Source organism: Primulina eburnea, chromosome 9 (genome assembly GCF_022965805.1).
Source record: "Primulina eburnea isolate SZY01 chromosome 9, ASM2296580v1, whole genome shotgun sequence".
Classification (NCBI taxonomy): domain Eukaryota; kingdom Viridiplantae; phylum Streptophyta; class Magnoliopsida; order Lamiales; family Gesneriaceae; genus Primulina; species Primulina eburnea.
This window is the reverse complement of record NC_133109.1, coordinates 6,405,886-6,430,392: the sequence shown is the minus strand read 5'-3', so window position 1 is coordinate 6,430,392 and position 24,507 is coordinate 6,405,886. Positions and strand designations below refer to the sequence as shown.

The 24,507-nt window shown below is 37.0% G+C and overlaps 1 protein-coding gene across 3 annotated transcripts in view; it reads left to right on the top strand.

The window, feature by feature from the left end:
* The first annotated feature begins 1,502 nt into the window (after positions 1–1,502).
* Positions 1,503–24,507, top strand: part of LOC140841236 (uncharacterized) — a 44,461-nt gene continuing 21,456 nt past the window's right edge. Inside the window, exons 1-14 of one of the 3 annotated variants that reach the window (XM_073208507.1) lie at positions 1,503–1,821; positions 2,807–3,176; positions 3,610–3,764; positions 4,159–4,398; positions 5,086–5,195; positions 5,298–5,375; positions 5,451–5,557; positions 6,300–6,394; positions 6,477–6,613; positions 7,082–7,185; positions 7,252–7,329; positions 7,479–7,557; positions 9,477–9,648; positions 23,772–23,842. In XM_073208507.1, coding sequence (XP_073064608.1) covers positions 2,821–3,176; positions 3,610–3,764; positions 4,159–4,398; positions 5,086–5,195; positions 5,298–5,375; positions 5,451–5,557; positions 6,300–6,394; positions 6,477–6,613; positions 7,082–7,185; positions 7,252–7,329; positions 7,479–7,557; positions 9,477–9,648; positions 23,772–23,842 — 1,782 coding nt within the window. In that variant the 5' untranslated portion in view covers positions 1,503–1,821; positions 2,807–2,820. Of the gene's footprint in view, positions 1,847–2,806; positions 3,177–3,609; positions 3,765–4,158; positions 4,399–5,085; positions 5,196–5,297; positions 5,376–5,450; positions 5,558–6,299; positions 6,395–6,476; positions 6,614–7,081; positions 7,186–7,251; positions 7,330–7,478; positions 7,558–9,476; positions 9,649–23,771; positions 23,843–24,507 lie in introns of all 3 variants that reach the window. The other 2 variants (XM_073208508.1, XM_073208509.1) reach the window with 2 other exon arrangements.

Sequence of the window (24,507 nt, the reverse complement as noted above, 5' to 3'; positions counted from 1 at the left end):
AGGCCGATTCCGGGAAACCAAAGACATGAATGAGAATTATGACATACAATGAACAACTTTCATGCTTGGACTAAGGTATAATACGATCAAGAAAAGTACGAAAAATGGGAGTGAAAACAGTACCTGAAAAACGAGTTTTCCGACACTATTCCCTTCTCGGACAGTAGCGATCTCTGAATTTTAACGAAAAATCGGCTGATGATTTTTCGACACATCTTTTTGTGGTATATTTCTGGGTAAGTTGAGAGTGTTGTGGAATTTTTATAGAATATTTGGAAGGGTTTTGGGTATATAAAGATATTTTTGGCCTTTTTTCTCTACTTTTAGAGCTATAAACTCTCACCACTCCACCCTATACTAGACCCACTCCTTAAACTCGAAAATTCAGGCTAAGAACTCTTGAAACTCCTGAGGTGAAGGGTGCATTTTATAGGCAATGATCAAGCCTTATCTCCAATCTATGATGAACAAATCTCGATCACCGGTTGGGCAAGAAGGGAGGTGGTGTGTTGGTTAAGCAACTATGATGACGATATGCAGGTATGTATGAATGTGTATATATAAATATTAGTTATTTTATTCACATATATATGTATTTAAAATTTAATAATTAATCAATTTTAGTAATAAAATATAATATATGCAAATACCATTTAAGTTATGGGGTACTACATCTTATCATGATTAATCAAATAATAAAGGGTGAGAAAGATGAACACAAATATAAACAAAGTTAAAACATAGAAAAATCATAAGATTCATATATAGTTTCTAAATAGCATCAACATAACACAATGATGATTGAAAATAAATCGAGATATTAATCAACATCAAATCCGACAATGAAAACATAAAAATCGGATATGATAATGTAATTGCTGAATTTAATCGAGCGAAGAAGCAAGAAAAATAATTAAAAAGACGAAAATATATTGAATGATTGAAAATCAAGCAAGGAAAATATTGAAAAAATTAAATCATGGTTGTGTGAAATGATAGATAAACTGTGAAATAACAATTGTTATTGAAAAATTTATGTATCTACATTGATTTACAAATTTACGACCAATATTCATAGTACACTCAAATTCGTTTCTCACATGTAACGCACGTGCTTTGCTACTAGTTTGAGTAAAATGTTGACTAAGAGCATCTTGTATTGTTAAGATGTATTTTGCGGATAAAAGTTTTATTTAACAGAAATTATTAGTAATTTACTTTAAAAGATTTTATTTAAAATTTGATACAAAATTATTTCGAACAATAAGAATCTTGTTAAAAAAATTTATTTGTTTGAACAACCTTCTATTCAACTATTCCCATTTAAATAATTTTCGTTGAAGTAATGTTAACTATTAATTAATAATTCCTTAATATCCATACCAATAAATTTGTTTTTAAATAATTTTTTTTTGAATTTATTGAATATAAAATTGGAACGAGTTAGTTTATGAAGTTTATTTCTATAATAGAAAGTTTTTCTGATGAATATTTTGGTGTTTTAACATCGAAATTATATTGTTCGCCACTTTCGTGTTGAGTCAATTCTTGATTACGAAAAACTGTGTAAATCAACGGGCACTCAAATTTTCAATGTCAAATTTCTTGTTTTTGTAGAATATATATATTCTCTCTCGCACTATTTCGGGGAGCAAAACCTGAGGCCCGTTTTGCCTTGAAAGATATTATTCCCTCCATTTTCAGCTGCGATTTTGGTAAAAATAATAATCTACCAACGATTCTTCTCTCGCTTCGTCGAAGTTTGAGGTGTTTGGTGCATTTTTTGCGGTGGAACCTGAAGAAAAGATCGAATCTTTACCCGTAAGCAACTTATTTATATTGGTTTGTAAAACCCAGTTCGTTTCTAATTTTGGTTTATTGCCCATTCTATGGGGATTTAATGGAAGCTTGGGGGTCGTTTCTTTTTCGGTTAGATCTCTATTTTTATGTTGTTTCCTTTTGTTGAGCTAGCACTGTAAATATACTTATTGTGATTGAACTCCGATTAAATTGATGAATTATACAGTCCGGGGTGCTCATTTTAGTTATGAAAGTGAACCCATTGTAGGCATACTGGATACGGATTCTATGACGCGAAGAGCTGTGGAGGAATTAAACTTATACGCTAACGTGATTTTAACGTTTTTTTACATTTGATGGACCCTGAAATGTAACAAATTAACTCAGCGGGCTTACAACATTTTTTTATGTTACTTACCGTGAACTATATTTTGCTGGGTTTTCTGGTTGGACTTATTAGTTGTTATGTTGATAATTTTTGCTACGGCACACAGCTGGCATATTTTGACTGCCTGCATTAGCATTATCCACATGTAATTTTTAAGCTTGTATTTTTATGCGACGAGTTACGGATCTTAGTTGATCTCATGAAGTTGAAAGGCACTAATTTATTTTTATGATTATACTTGAAATAACTTTGTATTGCGCTCTATTTATGTGTATTTAATCCCTTTTTTATGTTCTATGATGACTCATTCTGCATTAAGTATGAATATGTCCATGCTCATTCTAGGCATACTCAGTCTTTGCCTTAGAACATGGAATATTTGCCTTTGTGCAATGCACTTTCTCACCAGAACTTGATTTTTTCCAAAATGAGGACTTGAATTCTGTTCATGAATGTAAATGTCTGTAATAAAATGGATATTTTCCTCTGATTATGTGGCTTTTTCGAGCTTAACTTTTCATTTTCTTATGAAATGGATCATGGCTATCCTGCCGTTTCTTCCATTTTGTTGCGATAAGCTGGAACGCTTCCTTTTTCTAACTGTTTCTACTGTTTCAGATTGTACACAAATTATGGACTTTAGGAAGTGTTCCGCATTTAGTGATATGCCTTCTGTGAATGTGGGTACAGTAAATTTCATCAACAAGGTTCATGCAAAGTCTCCGATGGAAGTTTGCGAGGAGCCTGCAGTTCATGCTGGTGCCATTGATGTAGATGTCGACCTTCGAGAAATTTACTTTCTGATTATGCATTTTCTATCAGCTGGGCCATGCCAAAACACTTTTGGGAAACTTTGGGATGAACTTTTGGAGCATGATCTCTTACCGAGAAGATATCATGCTTCGTTTACAAGAAGTGGTGCTGTAGTTGGGGATGAAACCAATGTTGGAAACTCTGTGCCTCTAAATTATGAAAATTTGGTTGGAAGGTATAAGTTTGTTACTTTCGTGTGAGTATCAGAACTGAAGATTGAAATTTTAAAGCTTAGGGGTGTGGGCTGCATTGTGCTTTTCTTTTCCATGATTCCATCTGACTGTGAATTGGTTATTCTTTACTGTTGGTAAAAGAAAATGTTCCCCATGTTTCATAAGAAAGTTTTCCTAAGGTTTCCTTTTCCTGATTCCTGACACATTTATTTTAGGGGTGTTTATCTCGCTGTATGTTTGTTCATTTTGGGTTTACTGAAGGCTATAGTTATCAAAAGTGGGAGGGTCTTCCAAAGTCTGTCTTTGACCAAATTGGTTTCAGCTATGGCTATTTTACTTTTAGTTGTGAAATATTATGTCAAATGGGCAATGGATTTTGTTTCCTCTTGCAACAAGTTTATTGAGTTGAATGTGACTGGATTCTAATTTGATCAGGTACTCTCATGTTGAAAAGGATCACTTGGTGAAGCTTTTTAAACAGGTCATGTTGACTCAATGCCTTCCATTACGGTGTGTGGTTGGAAGAACAACTCCAAGTGCCACTGATGTTCCTACGCTACTTGGAACCGGTTCCTTTTCTTTGCTTCCATGTATGAGTTTTCATATGCTATATTATATTTATTTTTCCATTCATTAGATTTTGTTGAAAAAAATATGGCATTATGTCTGGTCACAGTGACAGGTATTGAGATACTCTATGAAATTGCTGTATGAAAGTAAGTTGTCTACTAAAATCTAGAATCTCATAACGAGTAATTTGAATAGTTGTTTATCTTCCGCCCTGCCTGGGCAGAGATGAGAATGTTTTGGCTGATACAGTATAAAGTTATATGATAAAATCTGAAGTTGCAATTTTATCTGATTTCAGTCCCTCAGCCACTAGCAACAAGTCACGAGACTCTTTGTTTTGTTTGAATTTTTCACAATTTGTGAATCCAAAAACCTAAGATCTATAGCTAAACTATTGTATATTATGACACACAGGTGACAAAGATAAAGTAAACAAGCAAGTGAGGAATTTACCATCTTACTTCCGCTGGCCTCATTTGCTAGCTGATCAGGTTCGAGGGTTAAGTTTAAGAGAACTTGGAGGTGGATTTTCAAAACACCATAGAGCTCCATCCATTCGTTTTGCATGCTATGCCATTGCAAAGCCATCAACTATGGTGCAAAAGATGCAAAATATAAAGAAGCTAAGAGGACATAGGGATGCTGTCTATTGTGGTATGATATAATGAAGACAAGTAAAAATACAGAATTTGAAAGGATTAAATTTCTATGAATCCATGCATTTGATGTAGTCTAAGAAATTCAATATCAATTGGCATACATGTTCTAGTAATAGAACGAGCATCTGTTAGGTATATATCGTCCTCCCGTAGTCCTAAAATTTTGTCAGTTGTGCCATCTAGTCTACTCTACGAGTGCACATGAGCCCGAGTCGAGTTTGAGTGTCATATTACTCGAGTTCGACTCGATTTAATTTTTGTCTACTCGAGCTCGAACTCGATCTAGTAATCCATTTCAAGCACGAGCTTGGTTTGTGTATATTTCAAGTTCCTCAAGCTCGAAAAGCTCAAAAGTCTAAATTCTAGAATATAGATCTCAAGCTCGGAGTTGGGTATATATTAACAAAAATATCCCATATTTTTCATACTTCTACATAATATATACATATGTAGTTAGTACTCAAGTAGCTCGCTAGATATTTGATTACAAATAAGTGGAACTCAACTTGATCTCTGTTAATCAAGCTCGAGTCGAGTTTTGACCGAGTTGATCACGAGCTACTCACGAGTGGCTTGACTCACTTGTACCCCTAGTTTGCTCTATATTACACCGTGGTACATTCTTCTACTTTAATTGCTGCTTGTATAATGGTTAGCTGCACACTTTCTTTTGAATTTGTAGCAATTTTTGATCGATCTGGTCGCTACGTGATTACTGGATCTGATGATCGTTTGGTCAAGATTTGGTCAATGGAAACTGCATTATGTCTTGCTAGCTGCCGCGGACATGAAGTTAGTTTTATTGTTTTGATTTAACATTTGTCTTATGTTCTGGAAAATGTTTGTTCTCCTTCTCAAGGGCTTATTGTTTTAGCTCCTTTTAATTTTTACAAGGGTGACATCACGGATCTATCTGTTAGTTCCAACAATGCTTTAGTGGCCTCTGCATCAAATGACTTCAGTATTCGTGTTGTGAGATTCTCTTGCCCACAAACATGAAAATTAGCTTTTTTGGAATTTCAGTAACTAAATGGTCATCTCTTACAGTGGCGATTGCCTGATGGGATGCCCATTTCAGTACTTCGTGGACACGCTGGAGCTGTTACTGCCATTGCCTTTAGTCCCAGGACTAGCACTCCCTTCCAGCTCTTATCGTGAGCATAATATTTGACTTTGATCAATGTTTCATATATAATTTTAGTTTGATTCAGTGTTTCCTCTAAGGTTTCTTGAAATATCTGAAAAATATACACTTTTGTGGCTTGCAGAATGTTGGTTATAGCTGTCGAACACTAATATAAGAGGAATTGATTTGCAATTGTTGTGTTTAAATGTTTTCTTATGCGAGAGAAATGATTTGTACTAACTGATGCCAAATGACTTATTACCGCAAGACAAAGAGTGGGAGGTCAAAGGTTTCTATAAAGTGATATGAATTTTCGTACTTTCCCTTACGACTTGTGACTAGTCGTATTTGTGATGCAGCGTGTGGTTTGTCTATACATTTGGACTTTCGCAACATTGTAGGATGCTACTGTAACAAAATTTGACCATCAGCCATTCCCGTCCTTTTATTCCTTTGCTCCAGGCTTGCTTTTACTTTTTCATTATTATAGTGATTCAAATATTCTTATGTTTAGAAACTTTTTTGAAATTCATAAAATGCTATTACCTATTCTCATAAAGTATTATTTAAGTTTTTGGTGGTTAAGCTGGGTGTTTATAATATAGTAGTTGTATGACACTGGGGATTTTGATTTCGTATGGCATCATATTCATTGAATGCCTGCTAGTCTCTTTCAGGACTTAACTATTTGCCGTGGATAGTTCTTGTTGTTTGTTGGAGCTGGTATTGAAGGTTAACTTTTTTGCATAAATATCTTTTCACATCAATAGGTCATCTGACGATGGGACTTGCCGGATCTGGGATGCTAGATACTCTCAATGCAGTCCTCGTGTTTACCTGCCAAAGCCAGCTGATGCGACTGCTGGTAAATTGGTGTCTTACGATTGTCTAGCCTGCTATGGTTGCTTTCATTTATTGGGGACTTTGATATGTCTATGTTGCTGCAGGAAAGAACAGTGGTTTACCTTCAGCTACAGCTAGTACATCATCGAACGCTACTTTTCCATGCCATCAAATATTATGTTGTGCATATAATGCTAATGGAACAGTTTTTGTTACTGGGAGTTCTGATACTTTTGCTAGGGTATGAATATTTACGCAGTTGTTTAGGCTTTATGCATGAACTACAAACTACACGTTGGTGTTAAATAATAAACAGGATGATAAACTTCTCAATTTTATTCCTTCTTGGTAAAACATTGGAATTTGCTAACTAGTAAGCACTACTATGAAACCAATAGTCTTTTTTAATCAGGCCTCTCGTTCCCGAGCGGAATTCGTAGTTGAGGTGGGTATGACCCATTGTGGGGAAAGCTTTCGCAGCCCCTTTAAGACTATTATTTTATTAATCAGGTCATTATCATACCAAAAAAAGTTCTTATGTATGGTATTAGTACCTTGCGTTCGTTTGAATCATGTTATTTTGGAAATGTATTGCAATTTTTCTGCTCATAGAAAGCTTGCACCAATGTGGTGATTCATGCTTCTTAAATTGTTCTACGGTAATTCTTTACTATTGGTGAGCATCAAAGAAATCATTATTTGTTTGCAGGTGTGGAATGCTTGCAAACCCAGTACAGTTGATCCTGAACAACCAAGCCATGAAATCGATATTCTAGTTGGCCATGAGAATGATGTCAATTATGTTCAGTTCAGGTCAGTATGTAATTCACTTCATACCTTGAAATTTTTTTCATGTTCTAATCTGATACTTTTGTGCAGTGGCTGTGCTGTGGCTTCACGTTCATCATCATCTGATTCCTTCAGCGAGGATAGCATCTCAAAATTTAAAAATTCCTGGTCTGTTGTTCCTTCAATAATGTCCATTACTTAACTACTGTCAATCGACTGTGAATATTTTGCTTCACTCGTTCAGCTTTAAGACACTAGCCTAGCCAAGCCGTTTGTGTTATGATCTGTTAACGGTTCATGCTTTTTGACAATCTCAGGTTTGGGCATAACAACATTGTTACTTGTTCGCGTGATGGCAGTGCAATTATTTGGACACCTAAATCTCTGAGATCTCATGTTAGTTCTTCATGGAATGTAAAATCAAATGCTTGCTACTTGGTTAAAAATTCACTTTACGTAAATGCTTATATATGCAAGCGAGAGTTCATGTTGTTAGCATACTTCTGATCTATTCGATACATGCTATTAATGAATCACACTTATTAGAGTTATTGCCAATAGTGCTTATAATAAATTAGAGATTGGCAATAACCTGTGATTTGTCTCTTTATGGGATATTTTTTTTATCTCGACTCAATCAACCTTTGACATTCCCCAATTGTATTGAAACACACTAGAGAGAGTCATTTTTCAAAATGAAAAATTGATCAAGGCTAGAAAAGTAAATGCCCCCTAATCTACCCCTGCATGTTTATCAAAATTTGTTATCACAGTTTGTTCATTTATATATATATATATTTATATATATATATATATATATATATATATATTTATATATATATATATATATATATATATATATATATTATATTCATTCTCATTTATACTCGTCATATCTTGGATCCAAATTTTTATTTGTCCCCGTAAAATCCTTCGCTCATTTATGTTACCAATTTCTGTAGTTTATTTCTGTGCTGAGGTGTTTTCCTCTTGTGATTTTGAGTAATGAAATATATGGGTAACGTCGGGCCAAAACCCCCACTCTTTTGGGTGGATTAAATATATTAGAGTAAACGGTAGGTGTTTCATTGTCGATTAGATGCTTAAAATCTAGCTCCCACACATTTTAGTCCTCACTTTAAGCACAAGTAGTTTTATCCCTTTCGTTTTGAACCTAGCAGTGTAATCTTCTCTTTTACATTCAACCAAGTACTTCTGTTTAATTTTTGCAGTGAGTCCCATTTTTTACTGTCCTTTTAATTTAAAGCTGCGTTAGCCTTTTAAAGTGAATCATATTGGCTCTTATTGGACTATCTTCCTCGATTCTCAAACGGATAATTCTGTTCAATTCAACTAAATAAATGTAGGAATGTGGTAGCTGGTTTCAGTATTTGTTGCCAGTTTAGATTTCCTCCATTCCGCTTCTCGTATTTTTACAACAAAATTAATATATCTTACTTTGTAGTTGGTCACTGGAAAGGGAAGCATCCACGCCTTGTTCATTTTAATGATCAGCTCTTTACATATGCTGAACTACTTGCTGGATTTGTATCATATTTTAGGAGTTTATGTCACGTGGAACATATATTTAATTTATCATAAGGTCGTTTTCACTTTCTATTTTCAGTGCTAAATCAATATTTTTGGTGATTTTGACGGGCAAAGATGCATAACACAGACTAGTATTTGAAATTATAAAATTTAACTTTGGTATGTGTGCCACTTGAAACTGTTGCATCTTTAAATTAAATATGCATAAAACACCACTCCTAACAAGCTTCCAAGAAGCATCACCTACATAATTATTTTCTGCTTTACTGCTTAAGTATGGAACTGTGTCCAAGGAAGATGATGCATTCTGAACTCTATTTGAAACCCATTTTGAATATGCAGTTTTCAAATATAAACCCCCATCACTTGTTTTCCTCAGATAATTCTTCTATCTTGGTTCCTCTGTGATCAGTGGCATAAACTCTTTTCCTTTTGAAGATCTTGCTTGCGTTTGATAAATTGATTTCGTATCACCCCTCTTGACTTAACAGCAATATTAGAAGGTTGGCCAAATTTTTACCTAACATTAGTATATTTTTCGCTGTTATAATGAGGGCAATAAGGTCTAGTAAATATATTAAGAGTTAGTCCTATTATACGAAAGAAAGCGCTCTACATTCCATCTGTTTTCAGCATGACATTCCATCTGTTTTCAGTAGCATAAATTTCTTATTGTACTTTCACTTACAATTTCCACTTGGACATGTCACTGTTAGAAGTAATCAACAATTGTTTTATCTGTTGCTTACATTTATTTATTCCAGGGGAGAAAAATTGGACGTTGGGTTCGGGCATATCATCTTAAGGTTCCTCCTCCACCAATGCCTCCCCAACCTCCTCGAGGAGGTCCACGCCAGAGATTTCTTCCAACTCCTCGTGGAGTTAATATGATTGTATGGAGCCTGGATAATCGTTTTGTGCTTGCTGCTATCATGGGTATTTTTCTGCATATGGAAAATTATTGTGCATTGGCTTATGTTTAACCGTTTAACATTGAGCTGGCACTGTACAGGTTATGTGCTGGAACTGTTACTTTTTGTTTTGTGCAACTGCATAAAGTTAATATTCGGATTAGGCCTAATCTGCATCCTTGCCTATAGGGGCTCTTTTTTATTGAGCTAATAGTCGCATATCAGTTACTTAGATTTTATTAGATTAGAAATTATTTGCACTTTTAGCTAATGTCATTGTTACTATAATCTTTGCTTGTTGTGGTAGTGTTCTAGTGCAACAATCGATGCCAATTGTATATCTATTCTCAATGATCCAAAATTTGTAAATTTCCAATAAAGATGCATGGAAAAAAGAATAAAGGAGAATTTCTCGAATATTATTTTATGAGTCGGATTACATCTTTAAATATACATTGTCTATCCCAAGAATTAATGAACTGCAGAATATTATTCTACCAAATTAAAAATACTGCTAGCTTATCAAATCAACTAGATTAAAATTAAAGATTACAAAATATATTTGATACTAATCTACACTACCCTTCAAGCTTGTCATAGATGTTGAAGATACCATATAGATGTTGGAGATACCAAGCTTGCGTACAAGGAGCTTATTAGTTGGCTCCGAAAGTCCTTTTGTGACGATGTCCGTGAGTCGACGAGTGGTAGAAACATATTCAATGCTGAAAACATTTCCATCTAGCTTCTTCTTGAAGTGTCGATCCACTTCAACGTGTTTAGTTCGATCACGATGCACTTGATTGTAAGCTACGCTAATGGTAGACTTATTACAATATAGTTGAATTGGACTTTCAAACTTGATTTTTGTTAGAATTACTATTATTTTTTCCTAGTCAGATTTGTATTTAGGATTTTATTTTATTCATTCTATATTAGGATTTTATTTATTCATTCTATATTAGGATTTTATGTATTCTATAATAGGAAAAGGTGCTAAATCCGGAATCCGGATTCTAAGCCTAATAGAAATAGGATTAGTAGAATCTTTTATTTTAATGAGAGATTTGGTAGTGATCTTTACCATCTTTCTAATTACCGATTATTCTTGTATAAATGCCATGTTTGAGGAATAAAATAATTATTCAGCCAAATTCACAAAATTCACATGGTATCAGAGCTATAATCGATCCGATACTTTAAACCTTTCTTCTTTTCCGATTGCTCTTCTGTTATGAGCTACCTGGAATTTTTCTTTGGAAGCTTTATGGCTGAGTCATCTTCCCCGAACACTACAATTGATGGTGAATCTACCACAAAACCCACTGGTGGAGGCCACTCTTCCACCAATCTTAACCAGAATGAAATTTCCACCAATTTTTTGATCACTACCCATAAGCTTAATGGTACCAACTTTCTGCAGTGGTCCCAATCGGTCACCTTGTTCATCAAAGGACGAGGAAAAATTGGCCACCTCAATGGTACCATGACTGAACCTGCCAAAACCGACCTTTCCTACAATGCCTGGGAGATTGAGAATTCCATGGTTATGTCGTGGTTGATCAATTCCATGGAGCCCTCTATTGGTCGCTCCTATTTGTTTCTACCTTCAGCACGAGCTTTGTGGGATGCTGTCAAGGATACGTTTTCAGATGTTGGGAACTCGGCTCAACTCTATGAGGTGAGGATGGAATGCGATCTGTACTATGACTTTGAATGGAAGTGCTCTGCGGATCATGCTCGGTTCCTCAAATTGATCGAGAAAGACCGTGTCTTCCAATTCTTTGCTGGCCTTAATAAGGATCTCGATGAGGTTTGTGGTAGGATACTTGGCAGGGATCCTATCCCGACTCTGCGGGAGGTCTTCTTTGAGGTTCGTCGTGAAGAAAGCCGCCGTACGGTCATGCTCGGCTCCGAAGTCGTCTCTTTCGAGCCCTCTGCCATGGTCACCCAGGCCCCTGCCCCAGCCAAAGTTCGAACCAATGACTCCCGGAAATCGGGCAAATCTGCTATTTTGAGTGTGATTATTGTCATAAACCGTGGCACACTCGGGAGAAGTGTTGGGCCCTACATGGTAAGCCACCAAATTTACCATCGAGCTCGAAGACTACCGGAAAAGGTGTCGCTGTGGCTACTACAACCTCTCCAAGGTCTTCTGCCCCTGCTCCTACGATTTTTTCCGCTGATCAAATTCATCAATTGCTGAGTCTCCTCAAGCCTACTCCTGCTTCCTCATCGACTTCCCATGTTCGTCAAGGTGACATCCCTCGAGCTTTAGCTTCGCTCTTACACCATCGGCCATGGTTTATAGACTCCGGTGCCACCGATCACATGACGGGATGTTCCGAGTTGTTTTCTTCTTATACTCCCTGTTCGGGTCGGGATAAAGTCAAGGTTGCGGATGTCTCTTTTTCTTCCATTGCTGGCAAAGGCTCCATTACTATCTCACCCACCTTAACCCTTACCTCTGTTTTACATGTCCCTAATTTACATTGCAATTTACTATCCGTCGGTAAATTAACCGCTGATCTAGATTGCTCGTTACACTTTTCCCCTGATATTTGTGTTTTTCAGGACCGTCGTTCGGAGAGGATGATTGGCAATGCTAGACGAGTGGATGACCTCTACATCTTTCACCAAGAAGACGGCGCTGGTCCCGTTAAAAATCGGCCTTTACACTTAGGCTTTTTTTTCTTTTTCTAATATTTGTCCAATTAAACTTTTACATTTTCGATTAGGTCATCCGAGCTTTCATTATTTTAAACATTTGTACCCTTCTTTGTTTACAAATAAAAATCCATCTTATTTTCAATGTGATATATGTCAATTGGCAAAGCACCATCGTGTTCACTATCCCCCACATCCATATACACCTTATGCTCCATTTTCCCTTATACACAGTGATTTATGGGATCCATCTCGGGTCCCGAGTTATACCAATAAAAGATGGTTTTTAACATTAATTGATGATCATACTCGATTTTGCTGGGTATTTATTCTTAAAGGTAAATCTGAGGCAGCCATCACATTTAAAAATTTCCACTCCTTTGTCAAAACTCAATTTCATACCGATATTCAAGTCCTACGAACTGATTCGTGGAATGGGTAACCTTACCCTCGTTGGGTAGGTCAGGGGGGATTATCATTATGTGGGATCCAAGAGTTACAATGGTCAAGGACAATCTGATTGGGGATTTCTCTGTTTCAATTAACATACAACATAATGCACAAACCGATTGGTGGTTTTCAGCTGTTTATGGGCCATGTCACCCGAGTTTAAGAAACAATTTTTGGGATGAGCTCGCAGGGTTGAGGGTCATATGCGGAGAAAGATGGTGCTTGGGGGGAGATTTCAATGTCGTGAGAAAATAAACAGTCGCTCTATGACATCGAGTATGCATTGTTTTGAAAGCTTGATACAAGAACTACAGTTATGTGATCCACCCCTATTGAATGGACAATTTACTTGGTCGAATCTCAGGGCTTCACCAATTTGTTGTCGTTTAGATAGATTCTTGTTCACGGTGGGATGGACTGAAATTTTCCCATTCTATAGACAATCAATATTACCGAGAATCACGTCGGATCATTTCCCTCTGGTTCTTGACTTGACACAAAACAAATGAGGCCCATCACCTTTCAGATTCGAGAACGTGTGGTTAAAGGATAAGAGCTTCAAAAACTTAACTCAGCTGTGGTGGAACAATTCGAATTCAACAGGATGGGCGGGATATAGACTGATGATGAAACTAAAGTCAATTGAGGGCGACATCAAAAAATGGAATACAGAAGTATATGGGTTGTTGGAAATGAAAGTAGCAGATTTATCAAACAAAATCAGCAGAATTGACAAGCTCGAGGGCGAGGGGAAGGCTTCGGAAGGCTTAGTGACCGAGAGAAAAGAAGCGAAATTGTTGTATGAGGAGATGATAAGACGGAAGAACCAAATAGACAGTAAAAAATGCAAGGTAAAATGGATAAAAGAAGGGGATCAAAACTCAAAATTCTTTCACTCCATTTTAAACCAACGTAAAAGTAAGGCAACCATTGAAAGACTCGAAAGAAATGATGGTTCAATTACAACTAGTGAGGATAAGATTGTTTCAATTATTTCTGAATTCTTCAAGGATCTGTACAGTAAGCATGAGGCAAGATGTTGGGGTATTGAAGGCATCGAATGGTGTCCAATTGAAGTGGAAATGAGTCGACTCTTAGAAAAAGAATTTTCAGAAGAAGTGAAGGAAGCAGTCTTCAAATGTGACGGAGGCAAGAGTCCGGGACCCGATGGATTTACTTTGAGTTTCTTCCAAGAATGCTGGGAAATAGTCAAAAAAGATCTTATGTTGGTGTTTCATGAGTTTTTTCACAGTGGCATCATTAATGGAATCACCAACGAGACTTATATATGCTTGATTAGAAAGAAAGTTGACTCTTACAAAGTCAAGGACTTCCGACCTATCAGTTTAATAACAAGCTTATATAAGATAATATCGAAAGTCTTAACAGAGAGATTGAAACGTGTGATGGAGTCGACAATTTCAGAATCACAGAATGCATTCGTCGAAGGTAGACAAATTCTGGATTGTGGTATAATAGCAAATGAGCTGCTCGAAGAGGCTAGGACTAAGAAAAAAAAGGATGGGTGCTGAAAGTGGATTTTGAAAAAGCTTACGATAACGTAAATTGGGATTTTTTGGACTTCGTTTTATCGAAGAAGGGGTTTGGGAAAAATGGAGATCGTGGATGAGAGGATGTGTATCGAATGTCTCATTTTCAGTCATGATCAATGGGAGGCCAAGAGGAAAATTTAAGGCTTTCAAAGGACTACGTCAAGGAGATCCTTCATCTCTTTTTCTATTCAACTTGGTCGTAGATGTGCTGGGAAGACTAATAGAAAAAGCTAAGGAATCGAATCTACTAAAAGGAATTGAGGTCGGCACAGAAATGACTGAGATATCTCATATCCAGTTTGCGGATGATACGCTTTTTTTCGCACAAAATGAAGAACATATAAGATTCATGGTCAAAGTGGTGAGCTCTTTCTGTCAAATGTCGGGCTTGAAAATAAATTGGGAAAAAAGTGCGTTGTTGGGAATTAATCATGAAGAGGTTGAAGTTGAAAGGTTGGCTACACAGTTGGGATGCGGCAAAGAGTCATGGCCTATTACATATTTGGGTGTACCTTTGGGAGGCAATCCACTGCAAGCATCATTTTGGCAGCCGGTGGTTACTAAACTGTCCAGAAAATTGGCTGCTTGGAAGAAAGGATTTCTGTCTAAGGGTGATAGATTAACATTGATACTTTCGGTCTTGAGCGGATGGAGACACACACATTCATTTGGCCTCATGGGATCAAGTTTGTAAACCAAAGGAAAGAGGTGGACTGGGCATTGCTAAAATCAGATTAAAAAATGCAGCCTTGCTTGGGAAGTGGTGGTGGCGTTTTTTCAAAGAAGAGGGGACTTTATGGAAAAAAATCATTGTTAGCAAATATGGATTGCAAGAAAATGGGTGGGATGCGGGTTTGGCGAGAAGTGTAACATTCAGATGCCCTTGGAAGTTTATTTCACGGATACATCCAACTTTTAAACGTAATATTTTAGTTAAGGTGAGAGGAGGGAATAAGGTGAGATTCTGGGAAGATATCTGGGTGGGTGAAGGTTCCTTCAAAGTTTGTTTCCCAGATTTATATCAGTTTTCGTCCTTTCACAATTTGCCCATTTCATATTTTGCAACATTTGATAACATTAACTTCAACCACTCTTGGGATTTCATTTCAGACGAGGGGTAAGAGAGGAGGAGATTGATGAGTTGACAGGACTATTAGAAGTCTTAGAACCGGTTAGATTAGTTCAGGGGGTGGACGATGTTATACAGTGGAGTGGGGATTCATCGGGTATTTTCTCTGTCAGTTCTTTCTACGAGTCATTCTTTTCAAATAATCTTAACCCAAAATTCCAACTTTTTGACGCCATTTGGAAAGTACCTGTCCCTACCAAGATTCAGTTCTTTTCTTTGTCAGCCACTCTGGGTAAGCTGCCAAGCTCGGAGATGATTCAAAAAAGGTGCCCCGGGATTGCTTGGTGCCCAAATTGGTGTGTTCTATGCAGAAATGATTTAGAGACTCAGGAACATCTGCTCATTCACTGTCCATTCACGTATTCATTGTGGTTTAGAGCGCTGCAAGAAATGAGGTTGGTTTGGGTGATACCTAGATCAACAAAAGATTTATTCGCCATGGATTTGGGACAACCAGCCGGAACGAGAGGAAGAATATTTTGGAAAGTCGTGGTTCATTGCCTGTGCTGGACGATTTGGTTGGAAAGAAACAAGAGAATCTTCGAAGGAAAAGAGTCAAACATTGACAATTGCTGGGAGAAGATAAAGATTAACGTGGCCTTGTGGATTGGAAACCACAAAGAATTCGATAATGTTTCAGTTTTTGATTTGATAAGACAATGGGATTATGTGTATCATTGACATATTCACGCTTTAATATGTTGTTTTAGGACAGTGAACTTCTAGTCCACTGATGTAATCCTTATTTTTACATAATTAATAAAATAACGTTTCCTATCAAAAAAAAAAATTGTTCTTACCGGCAGTGATCTTCTGGAGTTAGCAAGGCTTAAAGGAATTCTCAGTTCTACCTTTGTTATGAAGGACTTGGGACCGCTACGTTATATTTTGGGAATGGAGGTCGCACGCTCATCTGAAGGGATTGCTCTGTCCCAAACCAAGTATGTTCTCGACTTACTTCGCGACACAGGTCTCCTACATTGCAAACCTGTTACTGTTCCAATGGATCCTAATGAGAAATTGTGCGACGTTCCTAACGCTGTTCCCGTGGACAAATCTCGGTACCAATATTTGGTAGGCCGCCTCATTTACCTTGCACATACTCGCCCCGATATTGCTCACGCCGTGAATGTAGTCAGTCAATTCATGCATGACCCTTATGAACACCATCTTCAGGCTGTTTTTTGCATTCTCCATTACCTTAAGGGTACTCCGGGTTCGGGCCTTCATTTTCGCAAGAATTCCTCTCGGAATGTGTCGGCCTATACTGATGCGGACTAGGCAGGTTCGGTTCATGATCGCCGCTCCACGTCGGGTTACTGCACTTTTGTTTGGGGAAATTTGGTCACCTGGAAGAGCAAGAAACAATCTGTTGTTGCCCGCAGTAGCGCGGAGGCAGAATATCGAGCTATGGCTAATGGTGTGTGTGAACTATTGTGGCTACAGATTCTACTTCGGGAGCTGCATCTGTCCTTCACTACTCCTCTCCGGTTATTCTGTGCTAATAAGGCTGCTATCAACATTGCTCATAATCCAGTCCAACATGACCGGACTAAACATATCGAGATTGATCGTCATTTTATCAAAGAAAAGATTGACACCGGGGAAATTTGTATTCCGTACGTCCCGTCCGATGGTCAACTTGCTGACATTCTTACGAAGAATCTTCATCGACCTCAGTTTAACTCATTTAAATCCAAGTTGCGCATGATCGACATCTATGCATCAACTTGAGGGGGAGTGTTAGAATTGCTATTATTTTTTCCTAGTCAGATTTGTATTTAGGATTTTATTTTATTCATTCTATATTAAGATTTTATTTAATCATTCTATATTAGGATTTTATGTATTCTATAATAGGAAAATGTGCTAAATCCGGAATCCGGATTCTAAGCCTAATAGAAATAGGATTAGTAGAATCTTTTTTTTTAATGAGAGATTTGGTAGTGATCTTTACCATCTTTCTAATTACCGATTATTCTTGTATAAATACCATGCTTGAGGAATAAAATAATTATTCAGCCAAATTCACAAATTTCGCAATTTTTAATTCCTGCATCACAATTTTTACCCCGGTAAGTTCACAAACTCCATGTGCCATAGCCCTGAATTCTGCTTCTATACTACTTCTTGCAACCATAGACTGTATTTTACTACGCCATGTTACAAGATTTCTCCAGACCATAGTGCAGTACCCTGATGTTGATTTTCGATCAGTGATTGAGCTTGCCCAATCTGCATCGGTGAATCTTCTTACTCTTCGATCATCATTCTTTGCTTATAAAAGACCTCTCTCGGGATTTTGTTTCAAGTACCTCAAGATTCTATATACTGCATTCAAATGACCTCAAGAAAGTGCGTGCATGTATCGGGTTACGAGACTCACTGCGAAGGCAATTTCTGGGAGAGAGATCGATAAATTTCCCAACAAGATGTTGATAGCTTCCAGGATCCACTAGTGTACCTTCCAACATTTTTTCGAGAGTGTATTTTCTTTGGGAAAAATAGATACCTTTCTTGCTTTTTGCAATTTCCGTCCCTAGAAAGTACTTTATGGTTCCAAGATCTTTTACTTCAAACTCCTTTGCCATCATAAGTTTAACATCCTCCATTTCTTGATTGTCATCTCCGAAAAATGAATTATGTCATCGACATATACTATGAGAACACTGATTCCTTTCTCAGGTGTTTTACAAAGAGTTCGTGGTCTATCTATCCCTATGCATATACAAACATCTTTAGTTTTTATGTCCTTGCAGAATCTATCAAACCAAGCACGTGGAGACTGCTTTAACCTATACAAAGACTTGTTGAGTTTCCATCTTCCAGGGTTTCTTCAAAACCCGGAGGCTTCTTCCTCTAGTTCATTGTTGACAAAGGCATTTTTTATATCAAGTTGATGTAGAGGCCAATCAAGATTAGTTGTTAATGATAGATGACACGAACTTACCGAGCTTGGCAACTGGAGCAAATGTTTCAGTGTAATCAATCTCATAGGTCTGAGTAAATCCTCTTGCCACCTATTGTGCTTTGTATCTTTAAGTGGATCCATCTGTTTTGTATTTGACTGTGAACACCCATTTACACTCTACGGCGTTCTTTCCTTGTGGAAGCTCCACCAACTTCCATGTATTATTTACTTTAAGGCTCTTATTTCTTCAAGGACAGCTATTAGCCATTCAGGTGCATCAAGGGCTTCTTTAATAATCATGGGGATTATGACATGAGACAACTTTGAAGTAAATGCATAGATGAATAAGACAAAACTGAATATGAGATAATCAGAGATGAGATGTTGAGTGCAGAATCTCACCCTTTCTTATAGATATAGGCACGTTGAGATAAAAAATTTTACCCGACACCTTTTCTTATAGCTATAGGTAAGTTGAGAATTGAGATCAAGAATTTTACCTGACTTTGGATATACTAACGGTTCAGATTCTTGGTTGTGCTTTGGATTTGCAATACGCTCCCTATTATGAGATTTGTTGTGAGTAGACTTGTTCTGGTTGTGGCGTTGGTTCTCTTCTTGGTTCTGGTATTGGGGAAACTATAGTAGAGATTGTCGGAATTGGATGAGGAATAAAAACGGTTGTGGTATCTGAATTTTCACCAAGAAGAGGTAGGGTATTCCAACATGCTTTATCAGATTTTTCCTCCTGAGGCGAAGTTGGAGAAAAATATTGTACGTCAAAAAAGGTTACGTCACGAGAAATTTAAGTCTTTTTGTTTGTGGACAGTAACAAAGGTAACCTTTCTGAGTTGGAGAGTAGTCAAACAAAAACAATTTTGAGGGCTCTAGGATCAAGTTTGCTACGAGTTTGTTCATGAATGTGGACAATGGCTGTGCTCCCAAACGTTTTCAATGGAAGGTGAGAGTTAGACACGTGTAGGAACTGACAGTGGTGTGACAAAGTTTAATGGTCGACTGATTAAGCGGTCTATGAGAAAAGCAACTATGAAAATGGCATCCCCCTGTAGGTACTTAGGAAGAAAAGCAACTATGAAAATGGCATCCCCTCCCCACCCCGTGTGAGCAACATCTAACAAATGACGAATTTTTCTTTCGGAAATTTCATTTTGTCGTGGGGTATCAACACAAGAATATATGATACCATGTTCCAACAGATAACTGCCAAGAATGCTATTGAAGTATTCCGAGCCATTATAAGTACAAAACATGCGAATTTGGGTGTAAATTGAGTTTGTACCATCTTATGAAATTCTGAGCACAGTTTGATTTATTTTGAAGGAGATAAACCCATGTAACCTCTGTGTGATTATCGATAAAAGTTACAAACCAATGTTTGCCATGAGATGTAGTGATTTGTGAGGGGCCCCATAAGTCACTTTGGATGAGGACAAAAGGGGTAGATAGGGTATATGGCTTCGGAGAGTAAGAGACTCGAGTATATTTAGCTAATTGACACCCTTCACAAGACAATGAACCAAGCTCTTCAAGCTCTTTATTAATAAAGAAGGTAGGAAATAAACATTTCAAATAAGCAAAACTGGGGTGACCGAATCTAATATGCAATGACATAATTTTCCCAATGTTAGAACAAGAATCTGAAACAACTTTAGACACCAGAGACTGACTACAATTTGGTGAAACATTCTAAAAGTAGTAAAGGCCATTGTGAGTCCTAGCACTGCCAATCATCGTCCCTGAAGATAGGTCCTGAAATTGACAAGATAGAGACAAAAATTTAGCCATGCAGTTACTGTCAAAGGTCAGTTTGCTAGTAAAGATCAAGTTGCACGTTAATGCAGAGACATGAAGGACAGATTTCAGCAGAATATTAGTAGATAATCGAATCACCCGTTCCAGCAACACAAGACAAGGAACCGTCTGCAATTTTTACAGTAGTACGGCTAGAACATGGAGTACAAGTGCAAAACAAATGGGAGTCTCCTGTCATATGATTGGAAACTCCGGAGTCGACAATCCAATGATTTTTAACACTAGAATGAAAGCTAGAGTATGTATTTCCGGATTGGATTAGAGAGCATGACCCAACTGTATGGCTAGAGGAAGGATTAAGTGCAGTTTGGCGAAGAAGACGGCAATATTCCTCAATATGCTCAATTTGCTCCTTAGTGAAAGGTGCTTGAAATTTCAGGAGTGTGCAGCTGCTCTTGGGTCGTTTGAGTTCGAAGAGCACGACTATCAGTCCTCTTTCTCGGCTGCCAATTTGGTGGTTTCCCATATATCTCCTAACACGTATGACCAGGATGTTTGAAGACTTGTTTGTCACAAGGGCTGAAGCATCAGAACTTGTTGCCCTGATCATATCTTATTTACTCAGTTGGATAGGAATTTATCTATCGGTTTATCTCTCTCTTTATTTGTATAATTGTATCTTTGTATTTTAAATTCCTAGGATTAATTTATCTTATCTCCTTAGTTGTTTATTTAATTCTTGTAGACTCTATATTTCAGAATATGAAATATACAGTGTTTCACCAATTCTCATTCTATTCTAACTACATGGTATTAGAGCACCAGGGATAATATACATGACCAAATACGGCATGGCAACACGGAAAATATCCCAAACTCCGGATTCCAATCCCGCGGTGATCGATTTCCCGTCGGTACCCATTACTTGTCATCGATTGAATGGCAAGAATTATTTGCAGTGGTCACAATCCATTATGCTATTTATCTGTGGCCGTGGGAAAGATGGCTTGTTGTCCGGCGACGCGCTTTGTCTAGCATCTGACGATTCAAAATTTTGGATCTGGAATTCGGAGAATTTCATGGTTATGTTTTGGTTAGTAAATTCCATGACAACCGAGATCGGAGAGAATTTCCTCCGTTATCGCAGTGCCAAGGATATCTGAGAAGCTGCAAAAGATACATATTCCTCCAAAGATAACACCTCCGACGAGGAAGAGAAAAAAATTAAGCGGTGAAATGGAACAAAACACCGGCTTGTGATACCGTGCAAAAAAGAACAAAAGGAGAATTTCTTGTATATTATTTTATGAGTCATATTACATCTGTAAATATACAACAATGGGAAGTCTATACCAAGAATTAAGGAACAACACAATATTATCCTACCAAATTAAAAGATTATGCTATCCTATCAAATCAACTAGATTGAAATTAAATATTGCAAAATATATTTGATACTAATCTACAAAAAAAACGTAGTGGATTGGAGGTAACTATAGTCCTTTTATCGATCTTCATCTAGCAGCCACTTGTTTGGTTTTCGATGTGAGAAACATGACAAATACGCACATAACCGAGGGAGAGGACTCAGAGAAGACCAAAGAAGGCATGGCTAGCAACAATAAAACAAGATAAAGTTCATTTAAGTATAGACGATGATATGATAGAAGATATAGTACCGAGTGTAGGATGATCCACATAGTTGACCACACTAGTGAGATAAAGGCTTGTTGTTGGTCTTTTCCCTTATGTTACACATTACGGTGCTTTAATATGCACTCTGTGTGTGTGGCTGGTGGCAGTGGTTGGTGCAATTTCTTTTACTTCATGGACCATTAATATAGATCAATTTTTTTTGTATAGTGTTTCGAGGCTCATTTTGAGAGAACCTTGCGATCTCTTAGTTTTAAGGCTCGTTGGGAGAGAACATTAGATCTTTTAACAAAATATTGTGAATAATTTTCCTATCGCAATCTATTTATAATAGAGTACAATGATTCAAATAAAGAAAATCATATCCTAATAGAAATAAAAGATCACTCTTAACGATGAAATGATCCTATTTATTTTAACTTGAATAAAGAATAAGATAATAACAAATCTTACGTTAGATTATGGAAGAATAATCCTTTGGGCTTGATTTTTTGATATTGGTGCATTGGAGGCTCATGACATTACTCCCCCCCTTGGAGTTCAAGGTTGTCCGACCATGTGAAAAGTATAGGCAACCTCAGTTCACGCAAGGAGGTACTTGGATCTCTTCAAGAATGATTGTCTCTGTTGGAATATTTCAAATAACAGGCATATAGCTGGCGGTGGTTCTTAAATTCCTCCCATTGTAACCATGGACAATCTTGTTCCAGCTTAAAAAAACCGAGCTGGACATTGCTCTCATGTTAAAAAGAAGCCAATCCACCCTTTAATTTTTTCTGTGTTTGTTGATTCTAAAAGAACTGTTGGCTTCTGTTTAGCCATCATAGTGTTGAACCTGAAACTAGAGTAAGGTCTAAAATGTAAGGTCTTCTTTGGGCTCATAGTGGATTGGACATCCCTTCGTGCTTTGGAAAATCCCATTTCGAGTTTTTAGGCTTGGCCACAAATGTGCTGCCATATGCTGATCCGCTGCCATGCAGCTCCCTGTCGTCCATACCTTTCATACTACTGCTTTCTTCCTTTCTTGTATGTGCACTTAGTCTAGCTGCAGCAATGGACCTTCGCCGCAACGCAGCTCTTTAGTACCTGCCTTGTCCTTACCCCTTACCGCTTCGGTTCTTGTTGCAGAGATAGTTAAGGATAATGCTTCCATCTGGGCAAGGTGTTCTTGCTGCCGAGCTTGTTTGCTGCCCTATCTTCCTTGTACATCTGAATAATGCTTCAAATTGTTGCTGCAAGGTGTGAAAATCCTCCATAACAGTTGACTCTGATACCAATTTGTTATGATCCCATGTTTGGATCATGTTATGGGATGATCAATGTATTTTGGATTGTGTTTCCAGGCTCGTTTTGAGATAACCTCACGATCTAATGCTCAATGGGAGAGAACCTTAGATCTCTTAACACAATATTATATATAATTTTCTCGATAATTTTATTAATAGAATCACACTCTATTTACAGTAGAATACAATAATTCAGATAAAGAAAACCTAATTTTAATATAAATAAAAGATCAGTCTGTCTATGAAATGATTTTATTTATTTAAAACTTAACTAAATGGATAAGATAACAGCAAATCCTACAGAAGATAATAACAAAATAATCCTTTGGGCTTGAACTTTCCATATTGGTGCAATGGAGGCTCATGACAGAATGTGATCAAGATACAGTTAAACTAGCTCCATACCTCCCGGGCTCAGGTGAAGCAATGAGGCATGAAATAAGAAAAATACTCGGTTAGGAACAATTGTAGTTAATGATTTAAAGGCTCTTATTTTGTATGTAAAAAAGTGATATTTGTCCAATCATTAAGTCTCTATTTGTAAATGTTGATCTTTGGCCTCCTGTATCCTCTTTCTTTTCTTTGTTTGCATTATATATATATGTGTGTGTGTTTTTTTTTTTTTTTTCAATCTATTCAAGTTATAATCTGAAGCCTATTCAAGCAAGAGATCTATGTGGTTTCTTGGAGCGAAAATCTTTTAAACCTTTTTTATTTTATTCTCAGATAACAGAATATGTGTTTGGAATGCTAACGATGGTAGTTTGGTGCACTCTTTGGCGGGTCATATGGCATCTGTAAGTCTATATTTGAACTTCTTAGTTAGATATTCAAATTGACCAAAAATGGTAATCGTTTTAAATTCATAACTATTTTAGTTTTGAATTTGGCTTCAACTAGAGTTTAAATTGTAGATCGATCCGTTTGACTTAAACTCAAATATCGAGTTCTATTAAACAAAAACTTGAATTATGGATCGAGTTAATGGGCTAATTTAATTTTGAACGTGTTATAAATATTAATAAAGATTTTGATACTCACAAGTGGCTCGCAAACAAAATAATTTACCATAATTTGATACAAGTTAGATAATATTTGAGTCAACTCGAATAACTCACAACCTACCTGTGTCCTTTGAAGTTTAGTTGAGGTCCTGAAACTTGAACCTGAGTGTTGACGGATGAGTAATTTAAAATTATTGATAAATTAGATTCGATATAAGATAGAAAGAAGACCTTACATTTTATATTTGGATCAAAAAGTTTTTTAATGTGTGCACAAGCACACAAACACATTAGGGTTGAGTACGATTTTTTTTGTTCGTTTAATAATAACCCGAGCCAAAATCCTTGATTGTATTTTTTAAATATCAGCCTGAGACCAACTCACTTGACATTCAAGGTGCACGCGTTGTGGTTTGTGTTGGGCAATCGGTTGGGACAGTCCAGCCTTTTAGTTGGTT